The sequence below is a fragment of the Mastigoproctus giganteus genome, chromosome 3 (genome assembly GCF_048544385.1).
Source record: "Mastigoproctus giganteus isolate SK-2022 chromosome 3, ASM4854438v1, whole genome shotgun sequence".
NCBI lineage: Eukaryota > Metazoa > Arthropoda > Arachnida > Uropygi > Thelyphonidae > Mastigoproctus > Mastigoproctus giganteus.
Genome location: NC_143577.1, coordinates 95,136,832 through 95,158,098, shown reverse-complemented (window position 1 = coordinate 95,158,098; position 21,267 = coordinate 95,136,832). Strand labels below are relative to the sequence as shown.

Below are 21,267 nucleotides of genomic sequence, written 5' to 3'. Positions count from 1 at the left end.
CCAGGTCATGTATAAAAGATTAAACTTTCAGTGACCTAATTGGTTAGGTCACTATGTCAAAAAAATATAACAAATGTATAAAAGGTAAATCAAGAGAAAATCACAATAAAATATAAATTTTATATATAAGCAAAAACGTTTATTGATTTTATAAAACTAAAAACAGCAGACACGTGGTCATTGTCGGATAAAATCTGACTGAGTGTATAAGGCTCAGCCAGATGACTAAAGGCGGTAAAATAAGTGGACCAAAGGGTTGCCCTTACGAAGAAAGGCTAAAATTTTGCAAATTACAGTGTCTGGAGATTAGAACAGACTTCCATCCCTTGTTGTGGAAGTTGATAGCCTAAATAAATTTAAGGCTCAGCTGGACAGGTATTTCAAATGAACGGAGGGGTGAAATGGAAGTGTTTTTTTTTTTTTTTTTTTTTGGCTGATGCTGCATAAGCTTGCTTTCTTGCATCATATGCCTCTACTAATGCTAATGCTAAAATTGGATTTTATTCGAGTCACGAGTAAGCATGAAATTTACAAAGTTTAATGACTTTGTATCCATATCCTCCCTTTCCATTGGAAATTTGAGTCTAGAATGAATATTATTAAACGAATGTAAAATGTCTTGGATAGTACTACTATCAGTAATAACTAGAACATTGTCTAAATACCTCCTATGGTACGTGATACCGGGGTCGAAAAGGTGTCAAATGTATATGCTGAATTGTTGAGAGATAGATCTCTAACATTAAGCCGCTCGGGCTCAAACCCATTGGAAATACAAAAATTTATTTGTACATCTTGTCTCGCAAGGTGATATAGTTGGCCTCAACTAACAGTTTAATCAAGTGAAAAATTTCCTTAATAGGTAGCTTCGTATAATTAATCGGTATCGAGTTTTTATTTAACATATCCCAAATAATTTCAAATGTGTATTCAACGTTTACATTTGTATATAACAAGGTAACATCTAGTGAGAATAAACGGTCAGGTAAAATTACACAAGACTGAATTTCCTATTCGACCTATTGTATCCTACAGGAACTCGCATTTTCGTCCTTAGCCACCCATGTATATAGCATTATAAAACCCTTTAGACAGGTACTACAATTTGGGATTAAGAACTACGATACATTATTTAATTATCTTAAAGACTGTAGACTTGGCGACAATGACATGATTAAATTGTTAGTTGAGGCCAACTATATCACCTTTAGAGACAAGGTGTACAAACAAATTTTTGGATTGCCAATAGGTTTGAGCCTGAGCAGCTTAATGTCAGAGATCTATCTCTCAACGGTTGAGCATACATATTTGACACCTTTTCGACCCCATATCACATACTATGGGAGGTATTTAGACGATGTTCTAGTTATTACTGATAGTAGTACTATCCAAGACATTTTACATTTGTTTAATAATATTCATTCTAGACTCAAATTTACATTGGAAAGGGAGGATATGGATACAAAGTCATTAACACCTTTCTAAATTTCACGCTTACTCAGGACTCAAATAAAATCCAATTTAGCATCTATCGAAAACCTACAAACACCGGTATGCTTGTACATTATAATAGCTATCACCCGTTCACCTACAAAAGATTGATTATCTTTAATCAATTTCTAAATGCCTATAAATATTCAACGACGGAATCTGCTTTGGGATCAGAAATACAAATATTAACTAACAGGTTATAAATAGGGGTTATCCCCTTGCCACAATAAACCGAATTAGGTTACAGGCTAAGGATAGGATAAAAAATACTAACACCAACTAACAATAGTAATATCAAAAAATTACTTTATTTCTGTCCCATATGTTGAACAGTGGCACAAACAGCTTAATAGATTCTTTAAAGATACTGAATTTAAAATTGTGGCCGGGCCAATACGGAAATTACACACTATACTGAACAATCGCTCAGTTCTTTCCGCATTCGCAACACAAATTAATGATCTGGTATACAACATTCCTTGCGGTGATTGCGACTAGTCTTACCAAGGTTCAACGTGATTTTTTCTGAATATTCGTATAAATCAACACGAAGCCTCAGTTCGTGCTTTTCGTTCAGCAGCGTCAGAATTAGCCTTTCGTGCCATTAACGAAAAACATACTTTTTTTATTTAACAAGGCCAAAATACTTAATGTTCAACATAATTATATGCAACTATTAATTGCAGAAACCGTAGAAATTAAATTACACGAGAATTCTGTTAATGTTCGGCGGCCATATTTGATCTCCGATGCGTGGACCTTTATGCGCATGCGCGAAGACAAATAATCACCATTTAAGTTTCAGGTTCAACCCTATTCGGTAATTTTCATTCCTGTGATCATGACAATCGGTCGAAAAGCATTGTCAGCTTCAGGAAGGAAAATCATTTTGAATATTTTTGTTAGATTCTTTTTAATTGTGTTAAATTGGTTTTCAATTATTTATTTTTTACTCTAATGTAATTTCTGGAGAGTATCATATGGAAGTGTTCTACGTACTATATCGAGGTAAACTCCTCTTATTATTTTACAAATATTAATATCAACAAAGTACATATTGAGTATTACAGCTCTCATTCATACTGCCTATCAAAACATATATTTATCATTGATGGAAATTTGCAGTGCTGTCTATGGGACCCAACATATACACTGGAATATTAATGATTATGTTTATTTAAGAAAAAAAAACCTACATGTAATTTGTATTGTCGACATTCTTAAAATGCACCTGCATTATAACCAGGTGTTCAATGTTATCCTCCCGATGATTTGGTCACTTTACACAAAGACAAAGTCAAGCATCACAAAAAATGGTAGAAAGTAATAAGCAAAGATGAGTTAGCTATCTATAGTTAGATAGGATACCCATAAAAGAGTAGGTGAACATAAAATCAGTTCAAATAGTGAACCCTTAGGTAATCTGGTGTCAAATTTGAAAGCAAATTTTGGTTTAATTTTTTTTTCTTTAAACCTGAAAATAAAAAAGGTATGGCTGCTTTATTATAGTAAATCTTAAATTACTGTTCTTACTTTTTTGCTAGTGGTCATGGAAGTTTTTGTTATAACTTCACCTTTGGACATGGTTTTGGTCAGTTCTGCACCAGGCTTAGCTTTTGGTTTGAATAAGTCTGCACCACCTCTGTAAATAAAAAGTAAAAAGCAAGAAAATATGTTTGACAGGATTATTTCATGATCATTATCATAATAAATCAATATAGGGTATCAGGGGGATAAGAATGTAGCAAAACTAAAACCAGATGATAAACTACTACCAGTAATAACAAAGATTAGTATGGGCCACAGCACCTAAGGTCAATTCAAAATATGTTTAAAACAGCAGAAGATCTATTACTCTCTAAGACTATTAACACTGTTTGCCTTGAATAAACCAGGTTGGTGCCACAACAAAAAGTCCAGAACCTCTGCCATCCCTGCCAACTTTCATGTCTAACATGCCTCATGTAAGAACTAAAGAGGTTTGAGAGTTGCCATAATATTTAGCATAGCACTATTCTTGTCACTAATATCAACCTATTCTGCTTAATGTAAAAGTTTACCTATTGCCTTGGCCAGTTGATGAAATCAGAAATTGGCTGATCAATAATCTTCACCAGTCTGCATCATACATTTTAAGTGACTTTACCTTCCTCTATCTCAAATTCACCTTTAAAAGAAACCTGAAGACATCCTATATTGTTTACAAATGAAATTGGCTAATCATATGCCCACAAGAGCATGCACCATCCTTACCTGATATTCTCATCTATTGCTTATTGGTGAACGCCAATACAGTCACATCATCTGCCCATCAGGTTCTCAGTAATCCTATTTGCTTCAAATTTCACCACTTAAAAAAAAACAAATTCAGGTTCTTGTCAGATCACTCAACCTTCTCAATCCTAAGTGTTACATGGACATCACCAATACCATGGAATGCAATCACATAACATGAACCAAGCCCGGAAACTAATATCTCCACACAAGGGTCGTGACTTTCAGCTCGTAATCAGAAAACAATAAAATTCTCCAGAACAAGGCGAATCCCAGAACTACATGAAAGCCTCAAAACAAGGCTTACACTCATGTTGGAAGTTGATTGGCAATATGTCTGAACGTATAAATTCACCTGTATCAGAGTATCTCGTTTTAAAAAGAATAAAACAACTATCCTTAACATGCATCTAGACAACCAACTTAGAAGAGGATGCCCCTTCTACACACAGTCAGATTCTTGAACACTACAGACTTGACCTTCAGGAATGGCTCAACCATTTTTAAAAATTTTTAATATAGGCACTGCAAGAGATCTGTACTGTATCTAAGCATCTGATTTCAATGTGCCATTAGCTGAAATGTGCTGTTATTTCGAGAGAGAGCCTACTGTATATATTAATTACTAACAAACTATCTTTTACAACCACTTGGCCACTGGTGGCACTGCTCCTTCCTCTATGGGGCAGGGCCAGTAACCTGGGAGAAGAAACTCACTCTCCCCGGGGTTAAAGGAGTAACTATGGACTTGAATAATTTTCCACCTTTAGAGCCATAAAGCACAAGGACAGAAATATCCAATGAAAATGACAATAACCAACTGAAAAAATTTCAAGGAGAAGCAAAGTATCCTCACCTACCTAACTTTCTGGTTATACACTCTCTGTCTGCTCAGCCAGTGGGTAAGCTGGATCACCATTTATGATCCAAAAATATTTGGAGTCTGTTGTGGGATCACCAAAAATGATGATTAAGTGCATCAGCATCTATGGCCATAGTGCGTCAACTAACTACTTGCCGAAAAAACTGAACATACTCAGAGTTCATTCTTCTACAACATGGGGTGCAGACTGCTACACTTTACTTCACTTTTATAGAACTCTAATTAGGTCTCATCTTGCCTCATCTTGTTTAAGGTATGACTCTACTAGGGAGAGCATGTTAGCATGCTTTCCTCCTATTCAACATTCTGTCCTTAGGATTTCTATAGGTGCTTACAGAACATTGCAAGTACAAAGTCTTTATACTGAAGCCCATGAAGTTCCACTCTGTCTCAGGAGAAACATGTTACTTCTGAATTATTCAGCTAAAATTTGAAGCATGCCTACCCAACCCGTTTGGTTGAGGCTATGGAGGTGCCTGTCGATAATGGTGCAACGAACAAAAAACATCCGCTCAATGGCACTCCTGTGGAAGAAAATCGTTTGTTGATGAGAGAAGTCAGAGGAGGATGGCTAGAATTGTGCAAGCAAACAGACAGGCCACAATGTCGCACATCACGTCAAAATACAACCTTGGTGCGCAGAACAAAATGTCACAACGGACCACTATCGCACTTTGTCACGAATGGGCTACAACAGCCGATGGCCACATCACGTACCTTTGTTATCAATGAAGAACAAGAGAGGCACGCCTCCTGTGGACACAGCAACACCAGCACTGGACTATCGAGAATTGGAAAATTGGACTGACGAGTTGAAGTTCCTGGTGCATCATGTAGATGGAAGGTTCAGAATTGGGGAAAAACAACATGAATACATGGACCCGTCATGTCTGACAACTACTGTGCAAGGTGGTGGGGGCAGTGTTATGGTGTGGGGAATGTTTTCTTGGCAAACGTTGGGTCCACTGATACCCATAGATTCACGTGGGTATCAGTGGACATCGTACCTAAACATCATTGCTGACCAAGTACATCCGTTCATGTTGACAGCTTATCCTCAGTCAGATGGTTACTTCCAGCAGGATAATGTGCCGGTGCACAAAGCCCGAATCACTATGGAATGGTTCTAGAAACATGACAATGACTTTTCTTTGCTGCAGTGGTCTGCTCAGTAAACGGACTTCAATCGTATTGAACATTTTTAGGAAAGGGTTGTTCGCTGCAGGTCTACACCTCCGTCGAATCTCAAGGAACTGCGTGACACACTCATGTCTGCATGGTACTCCATTCCTGCACGTTTTCAGCGTCTTGTTCAATCCATGTCTAGACAAATTCAGTCTGTTTTGAAGGCTAAAGAGGCTCAACACACTACTAGGTAGGTATACCTAATAAAGTAGCAGCACAGTGTGTGTGTGTGTGTGTGTGTGTGTGTGTGTGTGTGTGTGTGTGTATATATATATAAAGTTATGTAAAAGAATATAAGAAATAGAAAGAGTGGCAGAACAAATTAATGCCATTAAATTTATGATTGTACATTACATATGTCTGTATATAACAATTTTTTAGTTAATTATAATACCAACTAGTTAATTGGAGAATGTAGCAAAAGTATTAGGGATGAAAACTATATTCATTAGTCAAAGTGCTAACTTTAGTTAACCTAAGTTGGACTTCTTTGTTGTACCCATTACTGCCATTACTGTTAATGACAGTAATGGCAGTGTGCTACTGCACCAGGATCTAGATAATTTGGGCAGATGGACTAAGAAGTGACAACTGAAGTTTAACCTTGACAAATGCAAAGTACTGCATATGGGTAGAAGTAACAACAGAGAAACGTACCAACTGTGTGGTACTACACTTAAGGTGGTAGAAAATGAAAAAGACCTGGGAGTGATTGTGCAGTCAGATATGAAGTTTTCTGAGCAATGCAGACAGACTGCCAGGGCAGGTCATGGGGTTTTGTCAATGATATATAAGAATTTTGCTAGCAGGGAAAAGGAGGTGATTATCCCTCTGTATAAGGCAATGGTCAGGCCACGCCTTGAGTACTGTGTACAGGTCTGGAGGCCTCATTTTAGGAAGGATGTAGATTTACTTGAGCGTGTACAGAGAAGGGCAACAAGATTGGTGAGGGGAATGAAGGGATCCTCTTACCAAGAGTGGCTTAAGTTCTGCAAATTGCAGTGGCTGGAGACTGGGCACCTGCGCGGTGATCTGATTGAGGTATACAAGGCCTTGAATGGGTTGAGCACGTTGAATTCTGATGGGATCCTTCCACTTGTTCAGTTTACGAACCTAAGGGGGCATAAATTCAAATTAAGAAAAGACAGATGTAGATTAGATGTGTGGAAATTTGCCTTTAGCCAGCGGGTGGTTAATTGCTGGAACAAACTTCCATCTGTCGTTGTGGAAGTTGATAGGTTGAATAAATTTAAGGCAGAACTGGACAGGCATTTGGAGGGAATGGTGTGATTTTTTTTTTTTTTTTTTTTTGGCTGATGCTGCATAAGCTCATACACTTGGTTTCTTGCATCAAATGCCACTGCTACTACTACAACCCTAAAAATAAACACATACAATAAAAAATAATAAAATGAAATAAAATAAAAATAAAATGAAATAAAATAAAAATAAAATGAAATAGTCAAATTAAAATGATAATATAGCTAATTATAGATATATGGATACATTGAACGAAACGTTAACTAGGACTAGCTCCACTCAATTATCCCATCAATAATTAGCTGAAGCTATCTGTTTCTGTTTGCCAGTTTTTCTCATATACTGTGAATTTACTGTGAATATATAATCAAATTGGCTTAATTAGTTTAATATACCTTAAATTTAGCAGAGAACTGGCAGAGGGCCAGCGGTTATTCTGCCAGTTTTCTGGCAGAATAACAGAGACAGATAGCCTCAGCTAATTATTAATGGGATATATTGTGCTAGTGGAGCTAGCAACTCCACTAGAACGTTAACTAGTGCTAGTGGAGCTAGCACTAGTTAACGTTCCATTCCATGTATCCATATTTCTATAATTAGCTATACTATCATTTTAATTTTACTATTTCATTTTATTTTATTATATGTGTTTATTTATAGGGTACAACAAAGAAGTCCAACTTAGGTTAACTAAACTTGGCACTTTGAGCTAATGAGTATAGTTTTCACCCCTAATACTTTTGTTAAATTCTCCAATTTATCTAGTTGGTATTATAATTAACTAAAAAAAATTGTTATATATATATTTTTTTTGTTGTATGAAACGCCAAACATGAGAGCTATTACAACCTATAGTACTTAGTACTGTGCATGGGTTGGAGGTTGAGAAGACGAAAGAAGATATTTCTTGACATCAGACTAACTTCTGTAGACTGTAATTTTCAGGAAATACATATGAAGGAAGATTGTTCCAGAAAATGGCAGTGGATGAATAAACGAGGAAGATGAAAAGTTGGTTATGTGAGTTTGAAGTGGGACAGTAAATGGATGTTGGCCGGTGGCAGCATCTGTTCGGACTGTTTTGAGAGAGAAGGTGGGAATTATAGAAGCCAATTCAGAAGAACAGTTCTCATCAGTAGAAGCGTAACTACCCTTTTTCGGGCCCGGAAGCAAGGAACATGTTCGTGCCCCTACTTAATTAACGAAAATTGCAAAAAGAGGAGACAGCCAAAGACGCCGGTCCCTTACAAGCTCAGGCCCAGAGGCAAATGCCTTGCATGCCTACATGGTAGCTACGCCACTGGTGCCCATGTAAGTATCTGTAGAAAAGGGATGAGCAGCAGACATTGCACGTCAATGAGAGAGTGGAGAGACTCTGTTAGAGATGAGTGATTAATTAACCTAACTGCCCTCTTCTGAATGGAATCTAGAAGCCTGAGAGAAGTTCTTGGGGGGCACCACCACAGATGTGGGAACAATATTCCATGGTAGGGCAAAATTGCGATTAGTACAGAGTGAACAGCTGTTTGGAAGAAAAGCAACACCAAGAGCGAAGGAGAAATGTTTTTAGATGCAGAGGAAGCTATATTTGTAATGTACTTCTGCCAAGAGAGAATAGAAGTCAGGTTAATCCCCAAAAGACATATCATCTTGGCTAGAAATTGGAGTGTCACCAAAGATAAGCATAGGAGCAAAAGAATCCTTTTTTTTTAAGAGATATAAGACAGTGCTGAGTTTTAGAAGGTTTGAAATCAACTAAGTTGTCTTTGTCCCACTGGAGATCTGCATTTAAGGAATTGGTAGCAGATATCCAAGAAGTTGAAGCTATTGAGCAAGGCGAGGCTTCTTAAACTGGAATGCAATGTGCTATCATCGGCAAAACTGAGAATAGGATTTTCAATCAATGGAAGAAGGTCATTAATATACAAGAGGAAAAGAGTGGGGGAAAAAACCTGAACCTTCGTGAACCAGCATTAGTGGAGTAGTTAGAAGACAGAGAACCATCTAATGTAATCATCTGTGTGCTGTCAGAGAGAAAAACTGGATAACCAATTACAAAAAAACAGTTGGAAAACCATAAGATGGAAGCTTGTTTAGAAGACCTTTATGGTAAACACGATCGAAATCCTTTGATATATCAAGAGAAACTGCTTGTGTTTCATATAACTTTTGTAAATAAATGGGTAACATAAGCCAGAATATCACCAGTGGAATGACACTGACGGAATTTATACTGGCGATCGTTGATCAGACGGAAGGTTTCTCGACAGTTTAAGAGTTGGCGGTTAATTGATTTCTCCATTACTTTAGAAACAGTAGGAGTAATTGCAATGGGACGATAATCGGATGGGAGGGATTTGTCACCCTTTTTAGGAATGGGCTGGATATGAGCAATCTAAGCAGAGGGAAAAACACCTTTGGAATAAGAAAATGAAAAAAGGCGGCAAAAACAGGTGTAAGTTCAGGGACACAGATTTTCAGACCAAGTGGGGAAATAGCATCAGGACCTGGAGCTTTCGTAGCCTAAACATTCGTCAAAATCTTTTTGACATCCTTTTGGCAGAAGACCACAGGAGACATTGAATGATGCATACTAGGAATGGTGGGAGGTGTTTAAACCAAGTTCATTAGTACATGAGGTGGAAGATAAATGGGATGCTAGCAGGTCAGCTTTATCCTTGGCTGAAGTGACAAAAGACCCATTTGGTTTTGAGAGAGGTGGTAGCAGAGATTGGCAAAAGTTTCGGCAGATAGCTTTGGTAAGAGACCAAAATGCTCGGCTACCATTACGCAAGAAGCAAGTTTTCTACTCCTAGCCAGTTTAAAATCTACGAGAATTTTGGACTGATTAATAAGTGCTTTACAATTCTTGCGAGCTTTGGTGTAGGCAGAAAATGAAAGTAAAGAGTTGGAAACAAGCCAATTATGATATGCAACATTCTTCTCTTGAACAGCCTTTGCATATTTATTGGAAAACCAAGGTTTAGATAAAAGAAGAGATTTTAAAGTGGTGTATGGAATAAAGGATTCTTTTCCTACAAGAATAATTTCACTAACACGATCTGAGCAAACGTTGACATCAGAAGTTTTGAAACAGTAAAGGAAAAAAATAAAAAAATCCAACCAAGGAAAAGAAGAAAAGAAATCTCGCAGATCATCCCATTTTGCATTCTTGTAATACCGAACAACACGAGGTTGGACATAGCCATGAGATAAAGGCTCCAGTGGAGATCAGAACTCATTTCGACGCTGTACTTAGAAGGGCTGTTTGTGAGAAAAAGATCAAGAGTGTTGGCTGTGTGGTTGGGATCGTCCAGTATTTTGGTAGGTAAATGAACAATCTGTGCAAGGTCAGTAGTAATTGCAAAAGCCTCAGCATCTCGACCAGCTGGGTCTGTGTGACTAGAAAACGGAAGCCAGCTGAGGTTGTGAACATTAAAATCGCCAAGGAAAGTTACCTCACTTTTAGGAAAGTTGGACTGGAGAAAGTGAAGTTGTAAACGAGGCAGTCAAAGAGTTCCAAGTGATTAATGGAGTTGGGAGAACGGTAGAGACAACAGATGAATTTGACAGAATGAGATAGAGTGACATTAAACCAGAGAAGATCGAAAAGAGTAGATTCCAAATTACCAAGTCTCTGACAGGGAATATTGGAACTGACCTATGCGCAAGTACCACCTTTGAGGCGAAAGGAATCATACAGTGAATGAATAATTTGGGAAACTGAGATGAGCAGTGGTTGAATCAACCCAAAACAGATTCTGTCCGAAAAAGTGCATGGGGTTTGGCAAACTAAGTGGAAATGGACATCATTGAGATTAGAACTGAGACCGTGTATATTTGTGAAATGAACGAGGAAGTGTTTGGGAGGTTTAGATATTTTTTCAGATAAGTTTGCTCTATTAGTTTGACAATTCATGGTGTATTCAATAGTAAGAAAAGGTGGGGGGTCGGAACATGCTGTAGAAATAATGAAATTTTTGGATATGGCATACACATGGTAAGAATATACCCAGATCCTTGACATAACACGGCCTTTATAATTCTCTCTCTCTCTCTCCCCCACATACACAGTACTCAGATTCCGTCCAGTCACTATCTGGCCGAGTAGAAGTAGAAGTAGCAAGATTATACACCAACTGATCCGGAAGCCTCCATAAGAGTTACCAATAGGTTCGGTCCAGTGTACTAACTACCGGCCGGCCGCTAGTTAGTTAGTTAGTACACTGTTTCAAAGCTGTACCTTTGAAATGTAAGGAAGCTTGGATTCAGTCATGGTGATCATCATAACCTCAAAAGATCTCAATCATACTGCATGTTGGAAGAGATGGGGGAAGGTTGACCTGAACTTAGCTCTAGAGACTAAACATGGGTTCCACCCAGGGCCGTGCCAAGGCTGAGGCGACCGAGGCTCTTGCCTCGCGTGAAAAGCTGAAAGGGGCGCTAAAAGAAAAAAAATTTAAATAATTGCGAATGTTGCCATCATTAACAGTAGAGCGCATTTTTCATTCTTGCCTCAGGTACTAAAATGACTTGGCACGGCCTTGGTTCCACCACTTCAAGCCTCCGATAAGCAAAATGGTAGTATTGCACCGCTTGAAGAGTCATCTACCACCGTCTCGCTCTACTATCTACCATACTGACATATTAAGTATACTTTAGGCTTTTATCCAATCCTCGATAAAGCCTGTAGGACACTTAATGTAGTAACCATTCCTGACCCGGATTAAACTGACGCAGTTTCTGACGGGAGGAACCTTGTTGTCTACGCCTGAGACCGACTAACTCAGCCACGGAGTGAAAAAAGCCCATTAAAGTTCCTGCGTCACCGACGGGATTCGAACCCAGGCCTTTTTCGACCTGATGTGGGGAGGACAGTGACAATCCACTGTGCTACCCGCGCAGACCCAGCAGACGTTACACTCTTTTTGAGCGTTCCTTTGACATCCTTTTCTGCTGGATCCCAAGCCCATATTCCGATTAAGAATGAATTGGCTGACGTCGCTGCCAGATCACTGCAACCCCACAACAGTAGTCTGTCATTCCCTGATAAGGACTGCAGGCAGCTAATGCACTCTACATTAATCTCCCAATGGCAACAAGTTTGGCATGAGCAGGTCACAAACAAGCTGTATCAGATAAAGCCTGTGATTCAACACTGGCAGTCTAGTCTGGGAAGGGACCGTACAGAGAAAGTTGTTCTAGCTGAGGGCAGATGACTCTCCTACGTGTGAGGATTGTGACACTTTTTTTAACCATTCGTCATATTTTAACCGAATGTCCATGAAGTATACAGGAATATTTTATTTATTTTAAAGTTTTTACTCATCTGACTGAGCCTTACACACTCAATAAGATTTCATCTGACAATGATAATGTGTCACCTGTTTACCGGTTTTTAATATCAATACTGTAAACCTTTCCTCTTGTATTTAAATATAATTTTATATCTTTTTACATTGGTTTACCGCATACATATTTATATCGCTATACTTTTTGCATATTTATATTTTTATACATATTGACATAGTGTAAAGTATATTCAGGGTCGAACGGCACCAGGGGTTTCCCCCATCTCCGCGTAGTTTGCATAGTGGTGTGATGCAGTTCACTGTAAAGACCAGAGATTTAAAAGTATATGGATCTTGAGGTGTGTGATGTTGTGTACCGTTGTTCTTCTGGCCATTTAGCCGCCAGACCCGACGTTGTCCACACTTCGCCCCGTGGAGGCAGACCAGGTACCCAGTAGTTGTAGTTTACTCTGGCATGCCGTATATCCTAGTGACCTAAGTAATTGGGCTCTGAACTTTTTACTGTTATCTTGTAGTGGTTTTGACGCATTATAGATCAAGTGGCTGGTGCGCCATTAAAATCCAAAGAAACTATCACAAACTTGGAATGTACACCTTGAAAAAGTCCTCTAAGATCCAAATAGTTCAGTTCCCCCATAGCCTTTATTAAACCATCCTGTGACAATGGCCCCGGGTGCCTAGCGTTCTGTTTTTCTTGATTTCTCTATCAAAGTAGCTCTTTCGCACTACAACAAGTAGGCCCAGAATGGAAAACGACCTTTCTGTTTTTTTTTTTTTTTTTTTTTCTAGTAGTACTAACTTACTAACTCTGCCGTTTGGTTGCCTTGTGGCAGTGCTCCTGCCTCCCCGTGGCGGGGCCGGAAACCTGGGTGGTAAAGCAAACCCCCAGGGCCAAAAGGTGCAAAACATGGATTTTGAAAACTTCCCACCGATTCGGACAGCAAATTCAACAGATTTGCACCAACCGAATGATAACAATACCAACCGAAAGAGACTGAAGACTGATGCTTCCCTAATAGAACATCCAAGTTTCCTGATCCTGCATTCCTTAGCGAACCAGGCCCTAGGCAATCTATCGCCATTCCTCATATAAAAATGTCTGGAAAATGTAGCAGATGCCCCGAAAATGGTGTGCCGTCTCAAATCTGGTGATCTATTGGTTGAGACAACAAGCCCCAAACACTCAGAGTACCTGCTCAAACTCACGACATTCAGCGGAATTCCCGTTAAGGTGTCACCACATGCTACCCTCAATATCTCCAAGGGTGTCATCTCAGAATGGGACCTAATGAATGTCTCAAAAGAGGAAACTGTCAACGATATGCGGGATCAGAAGGTCACACAAACGAAGAGAATTATGATGAAGAAAGACGGCGAACTTATTACAACTCGCAGCATCATACTGACATTTAGCTCAATAAACCTACCTTCATCACTGAAAGCCGTATATCCCAAACCCGCTAAGATGCTATAAATGTCAGAAATTTGAACACGCCCAGTCTAAAAAAAAAAAAAAAAAAAAAAAGTTCTGTTTATACTCCGGCACGATAACCAAGTCAGTAGAGCTTACAATAAATCGTCAATAAAAATATTTATCGTATCTAGCATCACGGGCTTGAACCCCGGTACACTCAAGGAACGCGTGCTATGCACACTCGCTCCTGACCACTGGGCTACGTCGGGCCCTGTCGAGGTGATACAGTATGCCCTAACTGTGGATCGAAGGAAAATGCCCAAGCCGTCCTCACTTCGCCCTAATTGTAAAGGTAACCATCCAGCCTTTTCTAAAACATGTAATCAGTGGAAATATGAGAAAAAAACAATCCAAAAATACAAGATAGAAAAGAAAGTTTCATTTTCCGAAACCAGAAAACAATTACAGCAACAGATACCGATATGTACATATGCCGAGGCTGCTGAAAAATTTCATTCAATATCAGTTCAAACAGATACATCAATCCAGCCAAGCATCTCTCTTTCTGAATGGGCTCGAACTTGACTCTCCTCTGTACCTCAGTCTTCAAATAGATCTAGTAACACACCAGTCATGATATCACCTGTTACTCACACAACACCTGTAATATCTAGTCAAATAGAAAACTCTGATCCCGGTAACAAGCAGCGTGCTGAATCTTTCCTTATGGACACAAATGAGACTTGCTCTCAAGAAGAAACGGAAACCATTCTGGATATTCATCCAGAAGATGAATAGATGCCAGACCAATATTTTCAAAGAGAGACAAAATAAAAATTGACTGACTGAGACAGACTTCCAGAAAGCAGACAGACACAGCTTCTTCATTTAAATCAAAACAATGTAAAACATCGTCCAATGGAACTGCAGAGGCTTTCGCAGCAATATCGACGACATCCACGAGATAATTATGCGTTATAAACCAACTGGAATCTGTTTACAAGAGACATATTTAACACCTCAGATGTCTAGCTCAATAAAAAAAAATTATACTCTATTTCGGCAAGACAGACCTGCTACCACCAATGCTCACGGAGGGAAAGCCATATTTATAGACGCAAGAGTACCCGAAAACGCATTCAGTTGCAAAAACTACTATTACAGTTGTTGCCACGCGAATAGCAATTGGCGTTACCGTAACACTTCCTTCAACTACCTGCTACCCAGTCACCCTTGTACCCTTATTATGAACTTGAAGATCTCATTCAGCAGTTGCCCACCCCTTTCTGTTTATTGGGTGACTTCAATGGACATCATCCATTGTGCGGTTCTCCCAATACAGACGGACGAAGACAAATCATTTTAATGCTTATCGACAGACAAAATGTAACCATATGAAATACTGGCTCACCCACTAATCTCCACCTCCTAACATTTGATATTTTGATATTTATTACTTAAAGCTGTCCCAGACAACCAATGGCAACCCCGCTGTCAGTTACACATAATTTAGAGGTACTCATATATTCCCTCTCCTGTTTGCCCACGTACAAGGAGGGAAAAACCTGCCATGACCAAAAAAGATTGATATGAACAAATTGAAAAATAATCAAATGATATGAAAAATAAAATATACATATAATTAAATTTCAGACAAAGTCCAAACTTCATTGGAAAGATCTGCATCTGTTCACAGTCTGTTGGAAAGCCAGCAGCGCCAGGAGCTGCCGAGAGCAGAAATTCCATCACAAGGAGCTGGAGTTGCAGTGGTTATAGCACACTCAAGCCTCCACGATTTCACACAATTCTAGGTAATTCGGCATACACCATACCGCATTACAAATTCAAGGCTTCCAGATGAAGAAGAGTCTTCCACCTAAGAAATATTGCAGTTGCATAGGCTTGGAAAGTCAAGTTCTCCTGTTTAACTAGAATTGTCTCGCAGCCTTCTGCCATAAGATTGAGATTACTAACCCGAGATACCAATTCAATTTGTAGATCGCAGTACTCCTTACAGTTGTACATAATGTTCCCATGATTCTCTTCGACCACAATGGCAACTAGATTTTTCATTAATTCCTAAATCATGCCACTTTGCATTAATCGAACTAAGACCAGTTAATAAGAACATAGCTTGTAAGTTTGGGGCAAACCATTTGAATTTTATCGAGGCTGCATTTCTTAAATCTGGAAAAAATTTGTGTAATCTGCCCTTTATCACAAACACTCCAACGCTCTTGCCAGACTTTTACCAAATCATCCCAATTCTTGTCCTTTCCTTCCTGGGATCTGCCAAAATGTCCACCTGTATATTCAGAAAATAACAGGGAATGCCACGGCGGATGAAGCAAGCCAATGTACAATACAATAAATGCAGATCAATAGGCAATTTTCCAGTCACAATCTGCAAAGATGGGGTCGACACAGTTCTGCATGCGATGCACATCCTAAGGAGCATTAATCTTTGAATGGAACTGAGCTTTCTAGTAAATACTTTTCCACTTACACGTTCAAACCAAATTGGTGCACCATACGTTACCATGGGGATAAATACACATTCATATAGTAAGTTCAGCGCCTTACCTTTTATTCCCCAGCCAACTCTAGTGATTTGAGTAATCATCCCAATAAATTTCCACCTCCTAACAGGAACAGTCTGTTCAATAGACCTCTATCTGCTCTTCAATACTTTTCCCTAGTATCGTGTGGAGTGGACAGCTCTGGATGATCCGCGGAACAGTGACCACTACCCTATAATATGTAAAATTGAAACGTCACACTGCATACCAACAGAAACCAGCACAAAATGGAAATTTTACAAGGCAGATTGGGCAAAGTACACCTCTCACGTATCCTTCGACAATCAGATCATCAAATCTCATCCAACTGACAAAATCATTAGCATTAGCATTAGTAGAGGCATTTGATGCAAGAAAGCAAGCTTATGCAGCATCAGCCAAAAAAAAAAAAAAAAAAAACCCACTTCCACTTCACCCCTCTGTTCGTTCAAAATACCTGTCCAGCTGAGCCTTAAACTTATTTAGGCTATCAACCTCCACCACAAGGGATGGAAGTCTGTTCCACCAACCAACCACCCGCTGGCTAAAGGCAAATTTCCGCACGTCTATCCTACATCTGTCTTTCCTCAATTTGAATTTATGCCCTCTCAGGTGATTTTTCTGAGCTAGAGGAAGAATCCCATCAGCATTGAGCATGCTTAAACCATTCAAGGCTTTATACACCTCTATCAGATCACCTCGCTGGTGCCTAGTCTCCAGACACTGTAATTTGCAAAACTTAAGCCTTTCTTCGTAAGAGCACCCCTTTGTTCCATTCACTAATCTTGTTGCCCTTCTCTGTACTCGTTCCAGCAGCTCTACATACTTCTTGAAATGAGGCCTCCAGACCTGTATACAGTACTCTAGGTGTGGCCTGACCATCGCCTCATACAATGGAATAATCACCTCCTTATCCCTGCTGGAAAAATTCCTGTATATCATTGACAATACTCCATGAGCTACTCTTGCAGCCCGTCTGCACTGCTCCGAGAACTTCATATCTGCCTGCACAACCACCCCCAAGTCCTTTTCATTCTCTACCACTGTCAGTGTAGTACCACAGAGTTGATACGTTGCTCTGGGGTTGCTGTTTCCCATGTGTAGTACTTTACATTTGTCAATGTTAAACTTCATTTGCCTCCTCTCAGCCCATCTGCTCAACCTTTCCAGATCCTGTTGCAGCCGCATAGTGTCAATAGTGTCCTTGACAACCCTGCCAACCATTGTATCGTCTGCAAACTTGGATATTAAGCTTGATATACCATCATCAATATCATTTATAAATACAGAAAACAATAATGGACCCAACACTGAGCCCTGAGGGACTCCACTAATAACATCAGTCCACGATGAGCAGTGTCCACTGATTACAACTCTCTGTCTTCTCCCCCTCAACCACCCCTTTATCCATAGCAGCAATTTGCCTCCAACGTCACACTGCTCCAATTTGTGTAGCAGTCTTCCATGTGCAACAGTATCAAAAGCCTTTCTAAGATCCAAGTATATAATATCAAAGTTATTCCCTGCATCCAGTTCTTTTGTGACTGCATCATAGTATCCAATCAAGTTGGTCAGGCAAGACTTCCCCTTAACAAAACCATGCTGTGTCTGAGCTATAACTGAAGTCTTGTCTAAATGATCCTGCAGTGCTTCTTTAACCAGTGCCTCCATTAATTTTCCTGGAACAGAAGTTAAGCTCACAGGTCTATAATTACTTGTGTCAGCCTTTGATCCTCCTTTGTGAATTGGGGTCACATTTGCACATTTCCAGTCTATGGGTACCTCCCCTGAGTCCAAGGAAGCTCTCATAATTATGGCTAAGGGTTTGCTTACTTCCTTTGCTGCCTCCTTTAATATAACTGGAGAGATCCCATCCATCCCGGGTGCCTTTCTTGTGTTTATCTTCAACAGTTTCTCCTCCACTTTACTCCCAGTTATTTCACGATTCTGTAGCTTACTGCTAGAGTTGAATACACCTCTGGCATTCCCCTCGCTGAATAACTCCTCATGTGTGAATGTCGATGCAAAATATTCATTTAGTTTGTTAGCTACCTGAGCAGGATCATCAACACTTGACCCATCAATATCAAGTGGACCAATCTGATTCATCCCCTTCCTTCTAGAGTTTACATAAGTAAAGAACTCTTTGCTGTCTTTCTTTGCATCCCTTGCCAAGGATTTCTCGTAATCTGCCTTTGCCTGCCTAACCTCCTTTGTAACTTGGTTGCATATCAACTTGTATCTATCATAGGCTTCTGTGTCATGTGTTAATTTGTATGTATCCCATGCATTTTTCTTCTCTGCCATATGCCTCATTAGTTCATCTGACATCCATTTTGGCCTAAACCTTGAACAATATTTCTTAGTTGGTATGTAAAGCCTAGTAGCTTCCAAGATAAGTTCTTTGAATGCTTCCCATTTTGAATTTGCTGTTGGCAACATCATCAGTTGGTCCCACTGTATAGAATTTAAATACAGTCTCAGTCCATCGTAGTCGCCTTTACGGAAGCAATAACCCTTCCCTTTACCCCTAATGGTAGTTACCTCTTTGAGTAAATCCCACTTCAGCACACTGTGATCACTGCCACCTAGTGGTTCATTTATCTGCAGATTCTTAATGCATGAAGAATCACTGCTGATAATCAAATCAAGAGTATTACTCCCTCTAGTTGCCTCCCGAACATGCTGATGTAGAAAACAATCATCCAATAAATCCACAAAAGCCCTGCTAGTGTGTGAGTGACCAACCCACAAATTCCAGTCAATATCTGGGAAATTAAAATCTCCCATTATAAGACACTCTGATTTTCTGGCCCACTCTATTTCCCTGTACAGTTCCTTATTATACTCATCAGAGTCATTAGGCCTATAGCACACTCCTACTCTCAATTTTGATCTCCCAATGTTTATGTCACACCAAACTGACTCGACACTGCACTGTCCAGCGATGTCGACTGGCTTCACTTCCTTGGTTTTTAGGTGTTTCTTAACTAATAGCATAACCCCTCCCCCCCTTTCCTATCCTGTCTATCCTTTCTGTAGACGTTGTACTCCTCAAATTGCAGTTCTGCATCCCTTATATCTGTGTGACACCACGTCTCTGATATCCCAACAATATCTGCCTTCGATGTTTTGAGCAATACCTCAAATTTATCAAATTTATTTACTAAACTCCTAGCATTGGTGTACACGCAAGTATACCTGCACCTGTTTCTATTCTTAGCTACCCTAACACAACCCATGTGTTTACTTGTACCGCAGTGGCTCCCAGCACTCTCTGAAATACCATGCATCTTGTTTTTCAGGCTTCGGCTCATTCTAATAGAAGCAGTGCAAGAATCTCTTTCACCTCTGCCAGTGGCTACTGTCAATCTATTGGTCTATGTCTCCCCCCAAGCTAGAAGTTTTCCGACCATATTACAAAACAGATCCTAGCAGCTGCATCCACTGCGATCCCACAGTCAGTCAGTCAAGCATCCGTAGAATCACCAATTATTGGTGGGTATAGGTATAGGTATGTTGAGGGTCTGACGGCTCCGGGGATTTCTCCCATCTCCGCGTATGTTCTATGTATCGAGTGACAGTACCCTGTCTATACCAGAGGTTTAAAAATAATGTATAGGTCATGTGGTATGTAGTTTGTTGTGCCCATTGTTCATCCGGCCTGTTGGCCACAGGGCCCCCAGTGGGACCCGGCATTACCATACCTAGCGACGGGGACGCCGGCCGGGTGTACCAAGAGACTAATTATCCTCTGGCAGGTCCTGCCACTTACTTTCCTGGGATTTCGGTGACTAGGACCTAAAATAAAGGTTGGAATTATCGCTGTTGATTTAAGTAAAATTGCATTTAGAAAGCGCTGCGTGGGGTTTTACGCTGAAAGAACTATTTCTAGAGAGCCTAAAAGGTCGGGCAAAATTTGATGTGATTTAAATTTGGACATATGAGGCAGTCGCTGTACAAGAGAAAGTAATGGGAAAGAGGGTGTGGACGGGAGGATGAAATAGGAAGAAGGGGTTGGATAGGAAGGTGATCCCCCATTTTAAGTGGGGCATGCCCATGCCCCACGACATGGGGAGGCGAGGAGAGGGAAAAAAAATTAAAAAAATAAAACAAAAAAATAATAAATAAATAAATAAATAAAATATATGGGGAGGGGGAGCAGAACAAATACCCCCTCCCCGAAAAAAAAAAACCGCACAGGAGAGTGCAGTTTTGGGTCGACAGTAGGCCAACCAAATCATCCTAAAGTCTTGACTTTCTGTTGTAAGCTGAGTTTTTTTTTTTTTTTTTTTTTTTTTTTACTTGTTTGACCTCCTGCATTCTTTCTAGTCGGGTTGCCTTTGGTATATTTCTATGATTGTTTTCCTTCTAGAAAATAGATCCTGGGCATATTGACTGAGTGCCTTGTAGTCCTCCTGAGTGTCTAACAGTCTGGGTTCTTGGTTGTCTGGGATATAGTGGATTGCCGTTATTAGGCGCAGTCGTAGGTCATCATACAAATCGCACTCAAACATTAAGTGTCTCCAGGACTCTGGGTTGCCACAGGGACAGTCCGCGTTATTTATGATGCCAAGTTGGTGAAGTTTAGCTTTAAACGGGCCGTGCCCTGTAAGGAGGAAGGTGGTATTTCGACAGGGTGAAACCACGCTGGCGCCTTAGGGTACAGCTTGGTGACAGTGGGGAGGAATCTTCTGGTCACTGCACCTTTTTCTGTGTTGCTCCATCTCCTCTGCCAAATCTGGACGAGGTGGTCGGTGATTCTTCTCTTCTCACAGTTGCGGTCATTAGTGATGTCAGTGGTAAGGTCATAAATTGTAGCCGATATGTTTCTGGCAAGATGGTAGAGCAGACCACAGCGGATAGCTTCGAGATCCAGGGGCAGAACTC

At 39.9% G+C, this 21,267-nt stretch overlaps 1 protein-coding gene across 3 annotated transcripts in view; it reads right to left on the bottom strand.

Annotated features, from left to right (window-relative positions):
* Positions 1 to 21,267, bottom strand: part of LOC150088166 (uncharacterized) — a 323,234-nt gene that overhangs the window by 239,367 nt on the left and 62,600 nt on the right. For all 3 annotated transcript variants that reach the window (XM_090369359.1, XM_090369360.1, XM_090369361.1), the window contains exon 3: positions 3,025 to 3,133. In XM_090369359.1, coding sequence (XP_090225485.1) covers positions 3,025 to 3,133 — 109 coding nt within the window. The remainder of the gene's footprint in view (positions 1 to 3,024; positions 3,134 to 21,267) is intronic.